The sequence below is a fragment of the Rhipicephalus sanguineus genome, chromosome 3, assembly GCF_013339695.2.
Source record: "Rhipicephalus sanguineus isolate Rsan-2018 chromosome 3, BIME_Rsan_1.4, whole genome shotgun sequence".
Lineage (NCBI taxonomy): Eukaryota > Metazoa > Arthropoda > Arachnida > Ixodida > Ixodidae > Rhipicephalus > Rhipicephalus sanguineus.
In genome coordinates, this window is record NC_051178.1 from 155321426 (window position 1) to 155338785 (window position 17360).

The window sequence follows — 17360 nt, forward strand, 5'->3', positions numbered from 1 at the left end:
CCAGGAAAGCGCTGCTGACAGACTGTCGGACATTACAGTGAAAAAAAGTTTCCTGTTTTCATGAGAGATGCACAGTAGATATTGAGTGACATAAGTACATGAATGCTTGAAGTCTTTTCACATACTTAAGCAAAACATGACATTTGTACAGGGCTGGATAAAGATTTTTAGGATTCTAGAACCAGCAACTCATTTCAGCACGCCTCATCTAAGAGCCCAACTTTTTTAACAAGTTAAAGTTCTTAGTTTTACATCAAGCTCATCCTGCCTCCTTGTTTATAAGTGAAGGCATGTCTTGCTGTGCGAGCAGATGCCATAGTGAACGTAAGATTGGTGACGTGCCAATGATGCTTGTTATAATGATTGAAATCCATTATAAAGATTGCATATACGTAGCGAAGCATCCTGTGATCTTTGGAAGTTGGCGTTGGCAGCCCACACTTGCACAATATTTGCAGGGATGAATGAATGTTTTGTGTTACTAGACTGTTGGCATAAAGTAGTGTGGTCAGTAGTGGGTCCCAGTTTGCTTGTGGTAAGTATGCATGGAAATTGCTGTGCAACAACGAGCATGTTTTTTGTCCATTTCTTGTTTCTAAACTATGATTCATCAAGTTATGGATGGTGACAGGCAATACTAGCTGTTCCACATGTCGAAAGAGGCTTTCAAACTTTTTCAGACATCCTTCAGCTGGCGCAAGCTGTGGGCCTTCACAGGTCCAGGTTTCCTGATGAGCATTGCATACCTGGACCCGGGCAACATTGAGTCAGACCTGCAGTCCGGTGCTCTAGCTGAGTACAAGGTGAGACAAGGTTTGCAAGACACTTTACAAGTGAATATGAGATGACGTTTGTTATACGAACATATTTCAACAAACAAATTTCTTGGTCGGCAGTTTGTGAAACAGGTTCTTATTTCTTCCATGCCTTCAGTACAGGCATACTGCTCCCTTGGTGCCTCAGTATTATAGTGCACAGTTCTAAAGTTCTTCTGAATTTAATTTATTTTGGCTATGTCATGCGACTGCTGATTATAGCATAAGTTCATGCCAACCAGAGTGGAAAGTTGCCTGGGCATGAAATTGTTTAATGGTATTCCTCAAGTCACAGGGAGACGTCTTAGCGAGTTTAAAGAACTTGTATTATGTAGATCTCACTGATGTTCTTATGTCATCATCAAGAGTCAGCTGTGACTTGACAGTAGCTAAGAACAGCAATGCGAGTTAGCATTCCTTCTTTTCTTTGTCAAACTGAACTAATCAGGGCTGCTAAGCACCTTTTAATATGTGGTAAAGCCTTTAAATGTACAGTGAAATATTAGTCATAGGGATATCAGATTGCCATTTTTCTTCTCAAACACTGGAAACAAAGCTAGTCACAGCATAAAAACATCCAAGATGTCAACAAGGTTGCTTCTTCCTCTTGTGTCATACATAGTTTTCTCATATTTTCTCATAGTTGTTCATTTTGGTGTTATGAGCATGTAATTGGTGTGGACAAACAGAGCTTATATCTGGTACATAAAAGGTGCCAGTAGCTGTGATAACAAAGTGTGCTGCTTTCTCTCTCCTCGTAATTCAGCTCATGTGGGTGCTGCTGTCAGCCACCCTGCTGGGCCTGATGATGCAGCGTCTGAGTGCTCGGCTGGGCGTTGTGACAGGCTTGCATTTGGCTGAAATGTGCCGGCGTGGCTACCCCCGTTTTCCTCGTATCCTTCTGTGGATCATGATTGAAGTGGCTGTCGTTGGCTCAGACATGCAAGAGGTCATCGGCACTGCCATCGCCATTTTCCTCCTTTCGGGGGGACGGTAAGACTGGCTTCTTTTTTTAGCTGCACACTCTGTTTTGAAATTTCCTGCAAAAATTGCATCTATACGGGAAGCAATCCTGATGCTGTTATCATGCAGCTGTCGTCGTAATAATGGTTAGTTCATAGATTTGTCTATTCATCATACTTCTGGCTTCAAATGTTTCTGTGACATTGTTTAAGGTGTTTCACTTCAACTTTCAAAGTTTCCGGGCAAGCAAAGTTTTATAAAAATAACAAGGCACAAGGAATTTGTTCTGTGTTATACACGTTTGTAATCATTTCAGATTGTTGCATATTATAATGCAATGTTTTGTTGAAGATTGTTGACCTTCAAGCCCTCGAAGCCTGAAGCCAATAGTGCCAAAGTGCCCTCATGTAGTCTTGTAGAAAGTTGTGTTGTTTGTTTACTCCAGTATAATATGGGATCCTGTGAATCTTATTCCTTCTTTTTGCGTTACCACGAGCATGTTTTCGTGTCCTGGCTGTGCTGGCAAACTAGGCTTCTATTGCCTGCTTCTACAGTGCATCGTATTCCTGTGCATGTCATTGCAGGGTTCCACTGTATGCAGGGGTGCTGATCACAATAATAGACACGTTTACGTTCCTGCTGCTAGACAAGTACGGTCTACGCAAACTTGAAGCTTTCTTCGGCTTCCTCATTCTCGTCATGGCACTCACTTTTGGATACGAGGTGTGGCACCCTCATCTCTCTCTTTTTGCTGGGTTGGAATGTTGTTTCTATCGAGACCTGCTAGAAGGTCTTGTGTGATTGCTGTGTACACTACATCATTTCATTTGAAGTGAACTTTAGGAAGTCACATGTAGCACGTACTATGAACTACATGATGTTGTACTGATCCTACCATGTAATGAGTATAATTGTCATTATATTATTGGAATTCAATGTCTTGTTACCGCACAATGCATTTGAAACCTGCCATGGTGGCTGAAATGGCAATGGCATTATGCTGCCAAGCTTGAGGTCGTACGTTCAGTTTTCAGCTGTGGTGGCCATACTAATTCAATGGGAGTTAAATGCAAAAGCGTTGTGCACTTAGATTTGAATGCATGTTAAACATATACAGGTGGTCAAAATTGATTGAAAGCCCACCACTATGGCGTGTCTCATTGTCCCACTAATGCTGTAGGACATTAAACTCAATCAGTCAATATAAATAAACCACTCAGTCAATAGCAGGGAGGCTTTTCAGGAAAATGATGCTCAAGAATATATATTGCTCATTTTAGCGAGGCATATCATGGTAGTTAGGCTAGTCTCGAAGAGAGAGATAGAATATTCCATGAGAAAAACTCATCAAAGGGACGCATTCTAAGCACAGACTGGTTTTACTTCGGCAATTGCATTGTTTGCCCTGAAGTAAGCAAAGCCCTAAATAGTGAAAATTTGTCAATTGGCTATCTCTAGTCAGCATATTGTCACTGCTTTCATATAACTGCCCAGTTTGGAATATGCGTTTGCCTGCGCATAAACTGGTGCAAAAACACTTGAAAACGTCTGCCTTCAATTGCAGTATGTGCGTGTGGCCCCTGACCAAGTGCGAGTGGTGGAAGGCCTATTTATCCCCTGGTGCTCACATTGCGACAGCCGGGCCCTATTGCAGGCAGTAGGCATTGTGGGTGCAGTCATCATGCCGCACAATCTGTACCTCCACTCTGCACTTGTTAAGGTACGCGTACACCTGTCAAGTAAGTTCTTCATACGTTTTGAGCCATTGCCTTGACGTTGTGTATAACCAGGTGTCCGGGAGGGCTCCCTCAAGCTGCATCTTTTACAGCGCTGGTTGTTAACAGCTCAATCTCCTCGGTGTTTTGGTGTTCAGTGGTGCTCATCGCATAAATTCTGAAGTGCTTTGTGAAGAGTTTATTGATAAATGAAAGAAAAAGAACAAAAACTGCAGTGCACTGCAACAGTTCAAACTCCATGCTCTTAGTTCGGTAAAACTTTAACCGTCAGCAACACCAGAGAAGAGTACTGTGTTTGGGGATCATAGTCGTACCATCAGGTGATTTGATTGGCTCATTCATTTTGATTTACATAGAGCACAATCTGAAAGCTTCTATGTAAACTAGCACTGCACTGACTAGATTCAAACAAAGCTGGCACCAGCTGTAGGAAGCTAATACATATTGTAACATACATTTTGTAATACATATTGTAGTACATCTTTCCTTGTGAGCTGTGTCAATGGCCATGCGATGCGTGAGAAATTGGCAATAAACTGCTGGTAATAGGTACATAGTCCCAAAAAATGTCTCAGTGGTTTTAGGTCTAATGGGGTTGGAAATTCGCCACGGCAGCAATTTTATCCAGATCGGGTCGGGTCCCCTGGCTGCTGACGACATTACTGAGGAATTGAAGTTCGTGAAAGCCAAAGTGGCACTTTTCAAGTTTCAGTCCAAAACTGGCGACGCGTATTGCTTAAAAAACTGCTTCCAGTCTTCTTAAGTGTTCCTCGACCATAGCAGAAAAGACAGTCACGTCATCGATGTACACCAGGCAGGTTTGCCACTTAAGTCCTGATAGTACAGTGTCCATTAGACACTGAAACGTTGCTGGCGTCGAGCACAAACCGAAAGGAAGCACCTGAAATTCATAAAGTCCATCAGGCGTGACAAAGGCCGGCTTCTCACGGTCTCTCTCATCCACTTTAATTTGCCAGTAGCCGCTTTTCAAGTCCAGTGATTCAAGACAACACAAACTGTCTTGACTTCTCTCTTGTGTCCGTGTTTGCACACCCAGTCTTTTTTACCAACTAGCTTTGCACTCTGTTATTCTAAACATGTTGAAAGCTTCGTTTTAGAGGCTATTGATTTACAGATAGCAGCTGCCGCTCTACTTACTGTGATGTATTAGTTAATGCTTTGGTGCTAAGTGCTTTGGTGTGCTTGGGTTACAGTCACGGGCTGTAGATCGTACCGACAAGGTCCAAGTGCGGGAGGCCAACAAGTACTTCTTTATTGAGGCCTGCATAGCACTCCTTGTTTCCTTCATCATCAACGTCTTCGTCATGGGTGTCTTTGCTCACGGACTCTTTGGCCGCACCAACCTTGACATTGTGAGTGTTGATGGAAAGTTCTTAACGCATTTTGTCTTTGCAGACAATGTGTCCTAAGTAACCACATATCACGCATGGGCCCATTTAGTTTTGTTCTGTGTCAAGAATAGACTTCCATTGAATGGGGCTAAACCTCATCATAGCTGCTTACAGACTAAAGCCTGCAACAGGCTATGCTGAAAGTGCACTCGGTATTTCCTCGTACCTGTGATGCATTTGAGATATGTTGTTGATTGCATTGTTAAAGATGATCAAGCACTTTTGTTTAAGATAAAACATGTCGCACAAATTATGGTAAAGACATGCTTTGGTTCTTGCAGTACTAACATTGCTAAACACAATTAGTAAAGAACAGCTTTTTAACATCACTCAAATCTCATTTAAAGCACTACGGAGACTGTTTATCACGATATCCTTATAATAAACTTACCTTCAAAACATTGTCGTATATTTTTTTTCTTTTTCATTTTTGTAAAAGCAAAAGTTTAGAAAGAGTTTCTCTACATTGTCTGTGAAGCACACTTCTTTTTTTTAGATGAGCCATGTGCAGTATATTGTGTGTGCTTTTTTTTTGCTGTTTGTAACCACCGTTTGTGCTGAAACATGTGTAGGGTGGCCAGGACACCCTCAAGCTGATTGATCAGCTTTTTCCCCCTGGTCTCCTGCAACGTTTATATTGTTGCAAATAAATGTATAAATTAAAGGGATGCTGACACATAATTTTACCGCCAAAATAGCCTGCAGGATCGATTCCCGTGAACATGCGTATATCATCTGCAAAATATCAACGGTGAATATAGCTTGGAAGGTATTTTAACCCATATACAGTAAAACCTCGGTGATACGATCACGGCTCGTACGAATTTCGGGGTGATACGAATTTTTCTGTGGTCCCAGCCAAGACCCATTAGCCTGCAATGTATTGAAGTACGGTTGGTGCAAACGATTTGCACCCCGCGACGTTTGATACAAACATACGCTAACGCACAGGTACGAACAGGTGCGTCCGCGCTGTCGCGGAAGAGGACACGGCAGTCATGCGCGGGCGCGCGCATGCGCGCTGTGCGACCATCAGTGGTGCGTCGCTGCCTCTGAGATAGTGCGCGCGAATATTGGAGGCCTTTAGGCGCCTTCGCGTTTAGGTTACAGATGACGTTGACGACACGCTTTTTTTTTTTCAACGCGTTGACGCGTGCTCCTGTGCTCGAGGGAGCAACGTCTTCGTACTGTGTTAACACGTGCCTGTCACGTCGACGCAAGCCATGTCCCCGCAATCAGACGTTCTATAAAACAAGACTGAAACTTGGGCTGCGGGTCCGCCATGAAGTCCCATTTAAAGGTGGACGAAGACCCCAAGAGACGAAGCGGACGGTCTTGGCGAAGGAGCTTCGCCGCCAGCTATCGTGTGCAAGCGCTTCTTAAGTCACTTTCGCCGCAGTACTTTGGTGCCATGCAAAAAAGCGTAGTAAGATTAGGAAGGGGCTACTCGCGATCACGGGGCACAACACATCTGGTTCATTAATTACACAAGCGCGCATGCACCTTATGTACGAGTACAAGTATGATCGTTGTCTTTTAATAACTTTACTGGCAATCATTCAGAGCTCTTCATGGCGTCGCTGCGGCCCTGAGAAGCACTGAATCAAAACGTATGCCAACTTTATTTTGTCGCATACTAATTTTCCATGTTTTCTGGTGCTACGAATTTCGGATGGTACGAATATTTTTGGTAACCCTGTGAGAGTCGTATCACCGAGGTTTCAATGTATGCCCAAACTCAGAAAAAATGACAAACAAATTTTTTTTTTTTTCCCACAAAAAGTGTACTTCTCCCCTCAGAAGAAAGCACAAGTTCTTTATTTACTGCCGAGTAAACGCAACACTGTTTTTCAAGCCGTCCTATACATATAGGACACTGGGCTTTAGGGGTGCTATGTGCGGGTGTAGTAAGCCTTGAAAGATTTCACATGCACACCGACATTGCACTTCTTCCTCTACATGACGTCTTTCACTCAAAGCACACGTTTACCCGGAGAAAGCGGTTGGCACGTGGCAGCATGAAAAGCAAGCAATGTCTCTGCTTGCACACGCTGAGAATGAGACCTGCTTGATGTGCTGTAGGTGGCGCTAGTCATGAGCTAAGTAATAGTGATGTTAGATTGCATCAAAGAAGCGTCCTATATGTAGGACACTGGGCATATATGGGTTAAATGAATTTTGAAGTTTGCGTGAGTGATCTACACCCTCGGGCTATTGACACCCTCAAATGTGACCCTTGGTGATGCCCCACTTCCCTCACTTGACCACGCTGCAACAAGTTATGATGACGTCATAGCCGCCATCTTTTTTTGCCGCGTTCGCTCCAGCAGCCTATACTACTTGGCGGCTGCTCGCGAACCGCGCGTAAGTGCGTCACAGTTTTGTGTGCTGACGTGATCGAGCGCTGCACCCGCTAGGTGGTGAAACCAAAGCTAACACTGGTTGGTGATAAATTATCTGTCGCGCGCTGCAGCAAACGATGTGCCGTGTTATGACTAACAGGTCCCCAGTAACACAATGCAGCAAAAAAACACGAGGCCAAAATTTTTTTGTCAGTACCCCTTTAAAAAGAGTAATACAAAGATGTGCCATGATTATTGACACATCGAATCATATGCACTTGTGTGCCATTAAAACATTTTCTGGCAGACGAGAGCATCCAGAAAAAAGTGCTTGTAACGTTGTCATAGTAACGTTATGGCTTTTCCAGCCTTACAGCTCTGCAAAGGTGTATTCTTTTTTTTTTTTTTTTTTCAGAGGAATCAGTGTATGGGAACTGAGTTCCAGGATGTCTTTGCTGTAAGTGGATGACAGTGGCAATGCAGCTTCCATCAGATGCTGTAACTTATGTTTTTCCTGTTCTTATACTTCTCTTTATTTCGTCAGAACAACACAGACTCTGTGGATGTTGACATATACAAGGGTGTGAGTCATTTAAACTTTTTATTTACATTGCATTTAGTGTGAAGCTAACAAATCTGCTTGCTATCTTTGAATTCCTAAATCTTCAAATAAATTTTTAGATTTCTATGCAGATGTGTCGTGGTCTTTGTTCCATACATAAACTGCTGGCTTACATTATGTGCATCTTTCTTAATTTTTGTATCTTTTGATAATTTCTCCGTTTTCTGTTAGGCAGCCTTAGTCATTTGACTGTAATTGCTGCTTGTCCTGCATTTGCTTGATTGAAAAATTAAGGAAGCATCCAGAAAGTTTAGAACTTGTAACTTCAAGCAGTTAATATAGACATGGTATTCTATTTAAAAAAACAAGCTAACTGTTTTAGATGAAAGGTTTATTGATTTGTAAACAGTGTAGTGGTAGATAGCCAAGTGCCGGGTGGTAGTATCAACGGTGCTGCAGTCAATGCACATTTCTAAATGTAGTTCAGACGCCTTCTCTCGTTGCCAGTAGTTTTCTAGTCTAATATAACATACATTTATGGTCATAATTTACAGCTTTTTAAATTTAAAAGAAAACTAACTTGAAAAGTCATTTCTGTCATTACAGAGGTAACTCAATATTTTCAGTTCCGTAGTTTCACGTTAACATCACTGTTGTTTTGTATGTTACAATAGGGCGTCTACCTGGGCTGTGCATTTGGCATGTTTCCACTGTACGTCTGGGCCATAGGCATTCTGGCTGCCGGACAGAGCTCCACAATGACTGGAACGTACTCAGGCCAATTCATCATGGAGGTAATGGCACTTTATACTAATATCACAGATTGTTCTTGTAGCACACAATTATGGCAGTTACGAAATGCAGTCCTGCCTTTAACATGTTTCTGTCTTGTAGTATCAAGGGCTTAATTATATGTGTTGGCAGGCAAAGAGAAGTGCAATTACTTGTCCAATACCTTTGCACAAATATTGGGAACTGAGGGCACAGCCTGCTTAAGTGAATGCACTTACTTCTACGTTCCAACCTCAGTGGTTCACCGCTGAGTAAACAAATATGTTGTTTGTGCACTGCAGGGATTCCTAAACCTGCCCATCAGCCGGTGGATGCGGGTGCTCATCACGCGGCTAATTGCCATTGCGCCAACCATCCTGTGTGCCGTCTTTGGCAACATAGAGCAGCTGTCTGGGATGAATGACCTGCTCAACGCACTCATGAGCCTGCAGCTTCCCTTTGCTCTCATCCCCACCCTGACCTTCACGACGTCGGCGGCATTCATGGGCGAGTTCAGGAATGGAACGTATGGACTGCTTTTACAAAGCGTAGACACCACACAGGGCATCATGTTGCTCTATTTATTTTGTATTGTCATAGGTGACTGAAAGACAGATCGAGCTGTTTTGGATAGAATATCTGTTAGGTGTAAGTACTGCACATCTTTGTGTACCTGTTTACCGAAAACATTGTAGGTCACCAACTAGGTGTACATGTCAAGATCACGCAGTAAACCACATCATATGGTGAATGTGGCAACAAAGAATGCATTCCAGTTGGCCATAACTTTTTTGAATTTCATTTGTTCAGCAGGTACACAACATGTGTAGTGCAAAAATATTTATTTACCTTGATAAAATCTGTGCCCATACGTATTAAAAGTTATCGTCTTTAAATTTCATAGTTATTCAGTCAGCATTACCTTTTAGTGAGGTAGAATGCAAAACTTGGAGGTTTAATGGCAAGATGGTTTATTTTCTTAATATTTTTTTTGTGTTTGTCTTCCAAGAATGCCAGCCAGCTAAAGGTAGAATTGCTTGAAATACAATAAGCAAGGGACTACGGCATTTCTAAGGGGAGATGCTACTAAAAAAATGAAAGTTTTTAAAAAAAAACATATCTGTTGTTTTTAGTCGTTTTGTTAAGTTGCATTTCTGTGCTTTCATGACAAAAAAAAATCAAGGTTGTATTTAAACTGGAAATGGATTAAAATCATTTTTAAGGAATACAAGGTGGCCATTAAAAACTAGAAAAAGCTCACTGTCTAGAGTCCCCTGGAAAATATCTTCTGGCTGCTTGCCATTGCATTTCGCTTGAGGAGTTCACCAAAGCCACATGCTCAAAATAACCATGATTCTCAAGCTCTAGTGAAGGAAGAAATAATCTTAAAAAGCATATATTTGCTGCATGGACAAGCTTTAGATTTAACCTTCAAAATGCATTTTTCTCAAGATTAAATTTTTGGCAACTTTTTGACTTTGGACATCATGTTTTTGGTACTTCTGATGGCTGGATCTGGACGAAATTTTTCCCACATGTTCCATAATATGTGAAGAGTTCCATTATCTCCTTTAAAACTTGGCATCGTTTGTATTATTACGAACTCAAAGTAAATTATTAGTATGGGCTGAACATTCGATTAGTATGGGCTGAACATGGGCTGAACATTTCAAGACTTCTCACATTATAATTTTTTGCATTCATTAAAATATTCTATGTGCACTTTCTAGTAAGTTCTTGGCATTCTACAGTTAATGTGGAGGAATATGACCCATTAATGGCTCATAAATATAGAATTTTATTGGCAAAGAAAGTGGGTCCAAAAAGAGCTACATTTTATACATTGTCATGATGCAGAACAAAAACTGTGAAACTTACTATAAAGCTGATTACATGTTCAAAATTAGCATAAAAAACTATGTAAAAAGTAAAAATTTTATTGCCCTAGGTTACAGAATAAAGATTTTTTTTTTTTCAGGTAGCATCTGCCTTTAATCCATGTAACTGGCATCCGAAAACATGCATTAGTTTAAAACAAGGCAGTCAAGAGCAGCGCCAACTCAAAACCAATGTTGAGGTGCTTGCTGTGTACCAGGTTTATTGTTAAAATTTGACAGACCTAGGCATTCTTAGCGTTGCACTGTAAGGCGAAAAAAGAAATGGTGTGTATTAATGTTAATTTTTCTCAGTTGGATGTCACAGGCACTGTTTTGGGACCAACGTAACTGCTCTTTTGCTTTTGCTTGCTGCCTCAGGTTGACCAAAATAGGTGCTAGCCTGCTGTCGATGCTTGTGATTGGCATCAACTTGTACTTTGTGAGCAACTTTGTGCGCGAGAGCCTTCCTTCTCACTGGGCCATCTACCTTGGAGTGGCGCTCTTCGGGATCCTGTACTTGGGCTTCAATCTTTACCTGGTGTGTTGTCAGTTATTAGAAACAACCAAAATGGTGCAAATAATGCCTTATCAATGTGGTTTCATATATTAGCGTATCTTTTTTGTGGCTTTGCTTGTGTGCAGTCAAATGTAGATATAACGTGGATGTAACGAAGTAAATGTAATGCTTGATCCTTTATTTCATTCAATATTCTACCACCATAGTGAAATTGAATATGCACTATCCAAGACGATCGTTGTTTTGTGGAGGTGAATAGTTGTTTTTCTGCAGTCCCGCACATGTATTCTGGTAGCAAACGTGTCAGTAGTACTTGGCATGCAGGACAACGAAAAGGCGCATCCTGGATGCGAATAGTATGTATTTCCGCCAATGGCTAGACTTGGCTGAACCATGGCCACTATCCCGATTCTGTTTGATCATACCAATTGCGTATTTGCAAATTGACACTCGTGCAAAGTGAATTTGTAACTTCACATTGTTCCTGTGCCACATATTGAGATCTATTGGCAATAAACTTAGTCTTGTTCATATGCCACAAATTGCGTGTACTGGCGACAAGCCATCTAATTTACAGTAGCAGGCCCATTTGAGGCTTTACACATACCTTTCAGTTGCATAGACTAAATTGTGAATTTGGAACGGGCCTCCAGAACGTATCGTAAGTGGTTGATGAAGGCTGAAGATTTTTACTTTGGGATCTTTCATGAGCAGAGGCGGTTAGCTATTTGTGTTGAGCGGCTGCGCCTGTAATTAGAGTAGAGTAGTTTGTTTTAAGATCCAGCCAGACTGGCAAGCTCTTTATCACTTCAAGTTTCAGTATTTTTAAAGGAAGGACCTCTCCTTATACTTCAACTATTTGTCGGCTGCTAAGTTGATTTTCAGACCAAAAACATTCCTGCAGTAAGGCTGCATTTTTAAGGTAACTGCATGTAATTTCCCATGTAACGTAAATTGGGCTTTCATGTAGTTAAGTAAGGACTAATTTTTGCCAAGCTACAAAATTAAGTTTTAGCAGCAGTTGTGCCAGCCATCTCTATAATGTGATGAACCAACTTACTTCATTTATGTCCTTGCAACCGCTGCTGGCTTGAAGGATATGAATTTTCTTTTTCTCTTTCTTTGTGTAACGTCAATCCAATCAGAGTGTGACATAAATTTGCCTGCAAAAATGACATCCAACCTGGCTCTTTCCTTGTATGAACATTCACTGGATCAAAACACAGCTGGGTGGTTGTATATGTGATCTGCGCCAGTTTCAAAACTAGTGTTGATCACATACAAGACCACTTTTTCCCTTACTCTGTGTACAGTTCAAACATGAGTGCTTCCACAAGTACCTAGAAGTAAGCACTGCAGATGGTCATATATCACCTTGGCATGTCGTCTAATAAATCCATGACTGTCTTCCAGTTGGCCCACCTTTTGGTTGTGTTTGGTTGCACGTCACTGCTACAACTTCCTGTGAGTTGCTGTTCCTTAAACGCTTATTACATGCTGTATTTTGGGACAGTAATTTACATGCAATCATTGTTGCAATGTTGCAGTTGATTGGCCCGCATCTCAAAGAGCGCAGTGACCGGGTGCTATTTAATGACTCATCTCAGACAGACATATCGTCATCTCCTGGTAAGATTGATTCCCTCTTGTAGTTGTTAACTCCAGTTCTCTCGATTGTTTGACTTTAATATTGCTTGAAGAAGTTTCTTGCACAATTTAACTGTGGTAAAAAATTCTCCTGCACTGTAGCATTGGTGTTCTACAGCATTCTTATCAGAAAATAAATGCTATTTATAGACTTGACATGAACAAAGCGTACATAGTACCGGGACTGGAAATGCAGCACTTTGGACAAACAGTTTTGCTCATGGAATTGTGTGCAAGTCTTTGTGTTGATGGGAATGATTAGAGGGTGCAAGGAATGGTTGCAGGGTGTGTACGAGGTGTTCAGTGCATAATTAATGACAGTTCGAGGATTTTAATGTTGCTGAAGGCTAGATGTCTGAAAGCTTGAAACAAATGCTATTCATAAACTAAAAAAATATGCAGGTGTCTTTCTTTTTACCACCATGTAGTATATGTTATATCATTGCTATCTCCTTTTTGGAGGATAATGTGATTTTGAGGTCTGATAGTTTGTCATTATCGTTTTTTCCCCCCCTCCTTTGCCTGCTGCTGTCCAGATATTGTAAGTAGCAAGGAGAAGGTATTGGAGTTTGCACTGGTAATGCTCAGGGCACAGAGTCTAGGCCGATGCCAAATGCACCTTGCACATGTACACTGTGTTTGCTTAGTTCTTCCTCTCAAAGAAAAATGAGAAGAGAAGGAGTGGGGGGGGGCTGCAGCATGAGGTTGCTTTCCACTCTTTAATAGTATCTGCATGTGCCTGTCAGAATTGTTTTATGCATGTGGGCATAGTTCAGTTTCTGTGGTGACACAGCATTAAAACCTTGTTAACTTATACTTTTTTTAAAAAACATTTTTGCATGTTGTAGCTTTAATTTGATGGATATATGCAATGTCATATGGTTTCTGCGACTTTTGCACTTTGCATTGACGGGGCCGTACAGAGTGCTCCATGTTGAAAGGGAACAGCTGCACAGAACACCACATGGGATATGTTCACTGTAGCTGGTAATAAAAGTTCACTTATTGTTACCATCTATAGCTACTGCAAGTCCTGTTAGCTTGTTAATGTTATTCTTGTAGACAGTTTTTAGTTTTGGATTCGTGTTTAGTACAGTGCAGTCAGTCCAGTTAATATAACACTAGCCATAGCATATTATAACAGTTCAGCGCTTTAATGATATCCACTTTTCCACTCTATTCTATGCAGCATTAAACATCTCGTAATGCAATTGTCTTCACTTACCGAATGTGATATAAGCCAGATTCTGCCACAGGAGAGCCACTTTTTGGGGAAAATTGAGGATGAAATGAAACTGCAATTTGAAAGAGCGAACGTTGCGAATGTGGATTGAAATCGTAACAGATGGCTTGCCAATGGTACTGTGTAGTGTAAGCCAAAGGAGTAGCATAAGTGCACATAAAGCTAAGTTTATTTGATGTATAAGTCGAGTACAGAGCTCAGGTTTCTCTTGTTTGCTCAGTGCTTGGCACTCATTCTACTTGAGTTGTTGTGCTCAATATTGAGCTCTTGTCTTTCAACTCTGTCTGGATCAGGTGTTCTTTTTAATTGCACAAGTATTGTATAAGTTAATGCGTATAACTGCACTTCGTAACTTTGAAAGTGCCTTCTGTAACATTGCACATGACACAGATAAAACCCATTACTAATTGATAAAAACTGCTTGAAAAGGGTTGTACTGTGTACGATCATATGCTTTGCTCACCATTACTATTCTGCATGAACTTAAAAGTTTGGCAAATCAGTTCTGCTGAAGCCACAAGTTCAAGAAAAGTTCATAAATAAATAAAAAAAAGTGACAAACAATTTATCTGTGCATCTGTGACTTCGTGCTACTGACTGCTGACATTGCACTTCATTGCACCAGTGTTGGCTCGAAGTGTCAGCTGACATATCTTCAATAAGCATAAAACGGGGCTCTGTTAACGGGTTGACGTATTCTATTTGCCGTCGTAAAACTTGTCAGTGTATTATTTAAGCAAGTCCTGAAGGGCTCCTCTGTTGTTTCTTTGTGTGTGTGTGAGAAAGAGAGAGACAGTGTGTGTGTGCATGTGTGCCTTTCAGCTTTACAAAAACACAAAGGTGCCCATCACTTTTGTCAGTAGAACACGAGCATTAAATTTGTTGTGCCCAGTGTGCGTGCACTCGTTGCTGCACTTGTTTCCTATATGGAACTGTTGTGCTGTGCTCATGTCTTAATGCATGGCTCTTGTCATGTGTTTTCGGCAGCCACAGTAATGTGCACTGCAGTCTGTTGTATGTAGTTGTGCATCCTGGGCTGTGTTAATGTAACGATTCTCTTCCGATTTTTTCCCTTTCCCTACTTGGTCAGAGGTTCATGCACTACTCCGCCTGTGTTATGACCATGGTTTGGTCAGTCACCTGGTGCAGTAGCCATCTGGCTACTTAGGTGCTCATTCAAGAATAGTGAAAATTAATTTGAAGTCCCCCACTTTAGCTGATCTCAAAATCACTTTTTATTATTCAAAATTTTGACGATTGGTCGATAGGGAGCCATCACTGGCAAGAAATTAATAGAACCGACTGAAAGGAATCGCTGCATTATACCGGCCCCATCTTGTGCACAGCGATAATTCTTCAGTGCTTGCTGCTCATTGGTTGGTTGTTATAAGTGCTTGTTATTGTTCTCTCTACAGCTTCGAGGAGTAGGTTTAGCTGTCATTTCTTTCTTTTACTACAATAGTAAAGGAAAGAAGAGATTGGTGTGCATCGAGTGTTAGTTAATGCATACTACCAACCTCTGCTTTGACATTTTGTGGAGGGAGAGTAGATTTACGTGCGCTATCCTCTTTCTCTCGCTTGTGCTTGGCTTAACTGTGTGCGTTTCTTCACTTTCTGTTCTATTCACCAGGTGAACTCGTACCAGTTAGTACCCACTTGTGGTTAGTATCAGCTCAGTTGTTTTCTGTGTCTGTCCACTCAATGTTTATCTTTACTTTTTTTTGTCCTTTCCTCATCACTGGTTATAGTAGTCAGTAATAGCGCGTGTTGAAACTGCAAATCCCTTCTTGCACTATTTAATAATATTTTATGTCATGTTTATGTTTCGTTTTATGTCATGGGTCTTCATGTTATACTTCTGCCTCTGTCTAGTAGCCATTTTTGTAATGCAGACACCGGTGTTGCTATGTTCAGCTTACGAGATCTCTTTGTTAGGCTTTTCAATAAACACGTGAATGCTGCTATTCATGGCTATTTGCTGAAAACAAAGTTCTTAGCAGTACTTTTGCTGGAAAAAAAATAAGCGAAAGAAAATTAATTTATTTCTATGGTAATATATAAAAGGCCTAGGCTGCCTTGGCTGTACGTGGCCTTCTTGCTGTATTTATTGTTCATTGAGTCTTTTATAGCCCATTGAGCAATTAACAATAATATATAGCTTGCTTTGATGATACACAGTACATCTCTGGAAGTGTCTATTAATAAAAGCAGCTTACCAAAAAATTTTTTCAGTTCGTTTACTTAGCAGTCAAATCATGCGTTTTCTTTTAGGCAGAAATTGAATGCGTCAAGACCTAACACACTAGTTTCATACTGTGAATGTGCTTGCCTATGTGCGGCTTAATATTAATGGTTCTTCCTGCTTTGCATTATAAGTACAGCTTTTAACATGACGCGTGCTGCATTTATGTGCTTTATCTTGGATAGTGTCATAGCTCCTGGGGTCAAAGTAGAACCAGGTTAATTAAAGGGGTACTGACACAAAATTTCGCAATTGAGATAGCCTGCGGGATCGATTCCCGTGAATATGGGTATATTATCTGCAAAATATCAACAGCGAATATAGCTTGGAAGGTATTTTAAATTAATTTTGAAGTTTGCGTGAGCGACCGACACCCTTGCGCTACTGACACCCTCAAGGGTGACGCTCGGTGACCCCCCACTTCCCTCACGTAACCACGCTGCAACAAGTTATGATGACGTCTTAGCCGCCATGTTTTTTTGCCGCGTTCGCTCGAGCAGCCTACTTCTCGGCCACTGCTCGCGAACCGCGCGGAAGTGCGTCACAGTTCTGTGTGCTGACGTGATCGAGCGCTGCACCCGCTAGGTGGTGATAGTTGCACCCGGAGGCTTGTCGTTTTTGAAACCGAAACTGACACTGGTCAGTAATGAGGAGCCTGTAATTAATTATCTGTCGCGCGCTGCAGCAAACGATGTGCCGTGGTATGGCTAACAAGCCCCCAGCAACACATTGCAGCAAAAAAAACACGAGGCAAAAATTTTTGTGTCAGTACCCCTTTAAGAACATATCTGACCTTGAAATGTGCATCGGGATGTTAAACCTTCCATGTGTAGGCCAATGGACTGTGTTTAAAAAGTAATGAGGAACCAGGTGTGTATGGTGTATCAAAGGTTTACAGATTGTGATATCTTAAAAAAAAAAGCTAAATAGTACTTCCACAGCCTGAGCACATAACCTAGTATTTACACTGCCATTCTGTGCCAGTAATACCAATAAAATATTGTACTGCATTATGGGCTGCAGCAACGAACTGTTTATAAATGTATCGTTTTGTCAGACTTCGTGGTTCACATTCACTGTCGACCGTGCATGTCTTGTTGCTTTGTCTTTGCATTTTCATGTTTTGCTGATAATGAAGTGCACATTTTCTTTATTTTATCTCTCTTCCAGAGTGATCACATCCTCTATCGACGTGTCCATGAACGGACAAATTAGGTTGTTGAACTTGGCAAT

At 41.3% G+C, this 17360-nt stretch overlaps 1 protein-coding gene across 2 annotated transcripts in view; it reads left to right on the plus strand.

Annotated features, from left to right (window-relative positions):
* Positions 1–17360, plus strand: part of LOC119387520 (natural resistance-associated macrophage protein 2) — a 165115-nt gene that overhangs the window by 3488 nt on the left and 144267 nt on the right. Inside the window, exons 5-18 of one of the 2 annotated variants that reach the window (XM_037654935.2) lie at positions 681–803; positions 1582–1808; positions 2363–2501; positions 3343–3498; positions 4729–4887; positions 7684–7725; positions 7813–7851; positions 8505–8624; positions 8904–9127; positions 10857–11016; positions 12409–12459; positions 12543–12624; positions 15516–15546; positions 17298–17355. The exons of the other annotated variant lie outside the window; for it this stretch is intronic. Coding sequence (XP_037510863.1) covers positions 681–803; positions 1582–1808; positions 2363–2501; positions 3343–3498; positions 4729–4887; positions 7684–7725; positions 7813–7851; positions 8505–8624; positions 8904–9127; positions 10857–11016; positions 12409–12459; positions 12543–12624; positions 15516–15546; position 17298 — 1554 coding nt within the window. The 3' untranslated portion in view covers positions 17299–17355. Of the gene's footprint in view, positions 1–680; positions 804–1581; positions 1809–2362; positions 2502–3342; positions 3499–4728; positions 4888–7683; positions 7726–7812; positions 7852–8504; positions 8625–8903; positions 9128–10856; positions 11017–12408; positions 12460–12542; positions 12625–15515; positions 15547–17297; positions 17356–17360 lie in introns of those variants that run through there. 2 annotated transcript variants of the gene reach the window in all.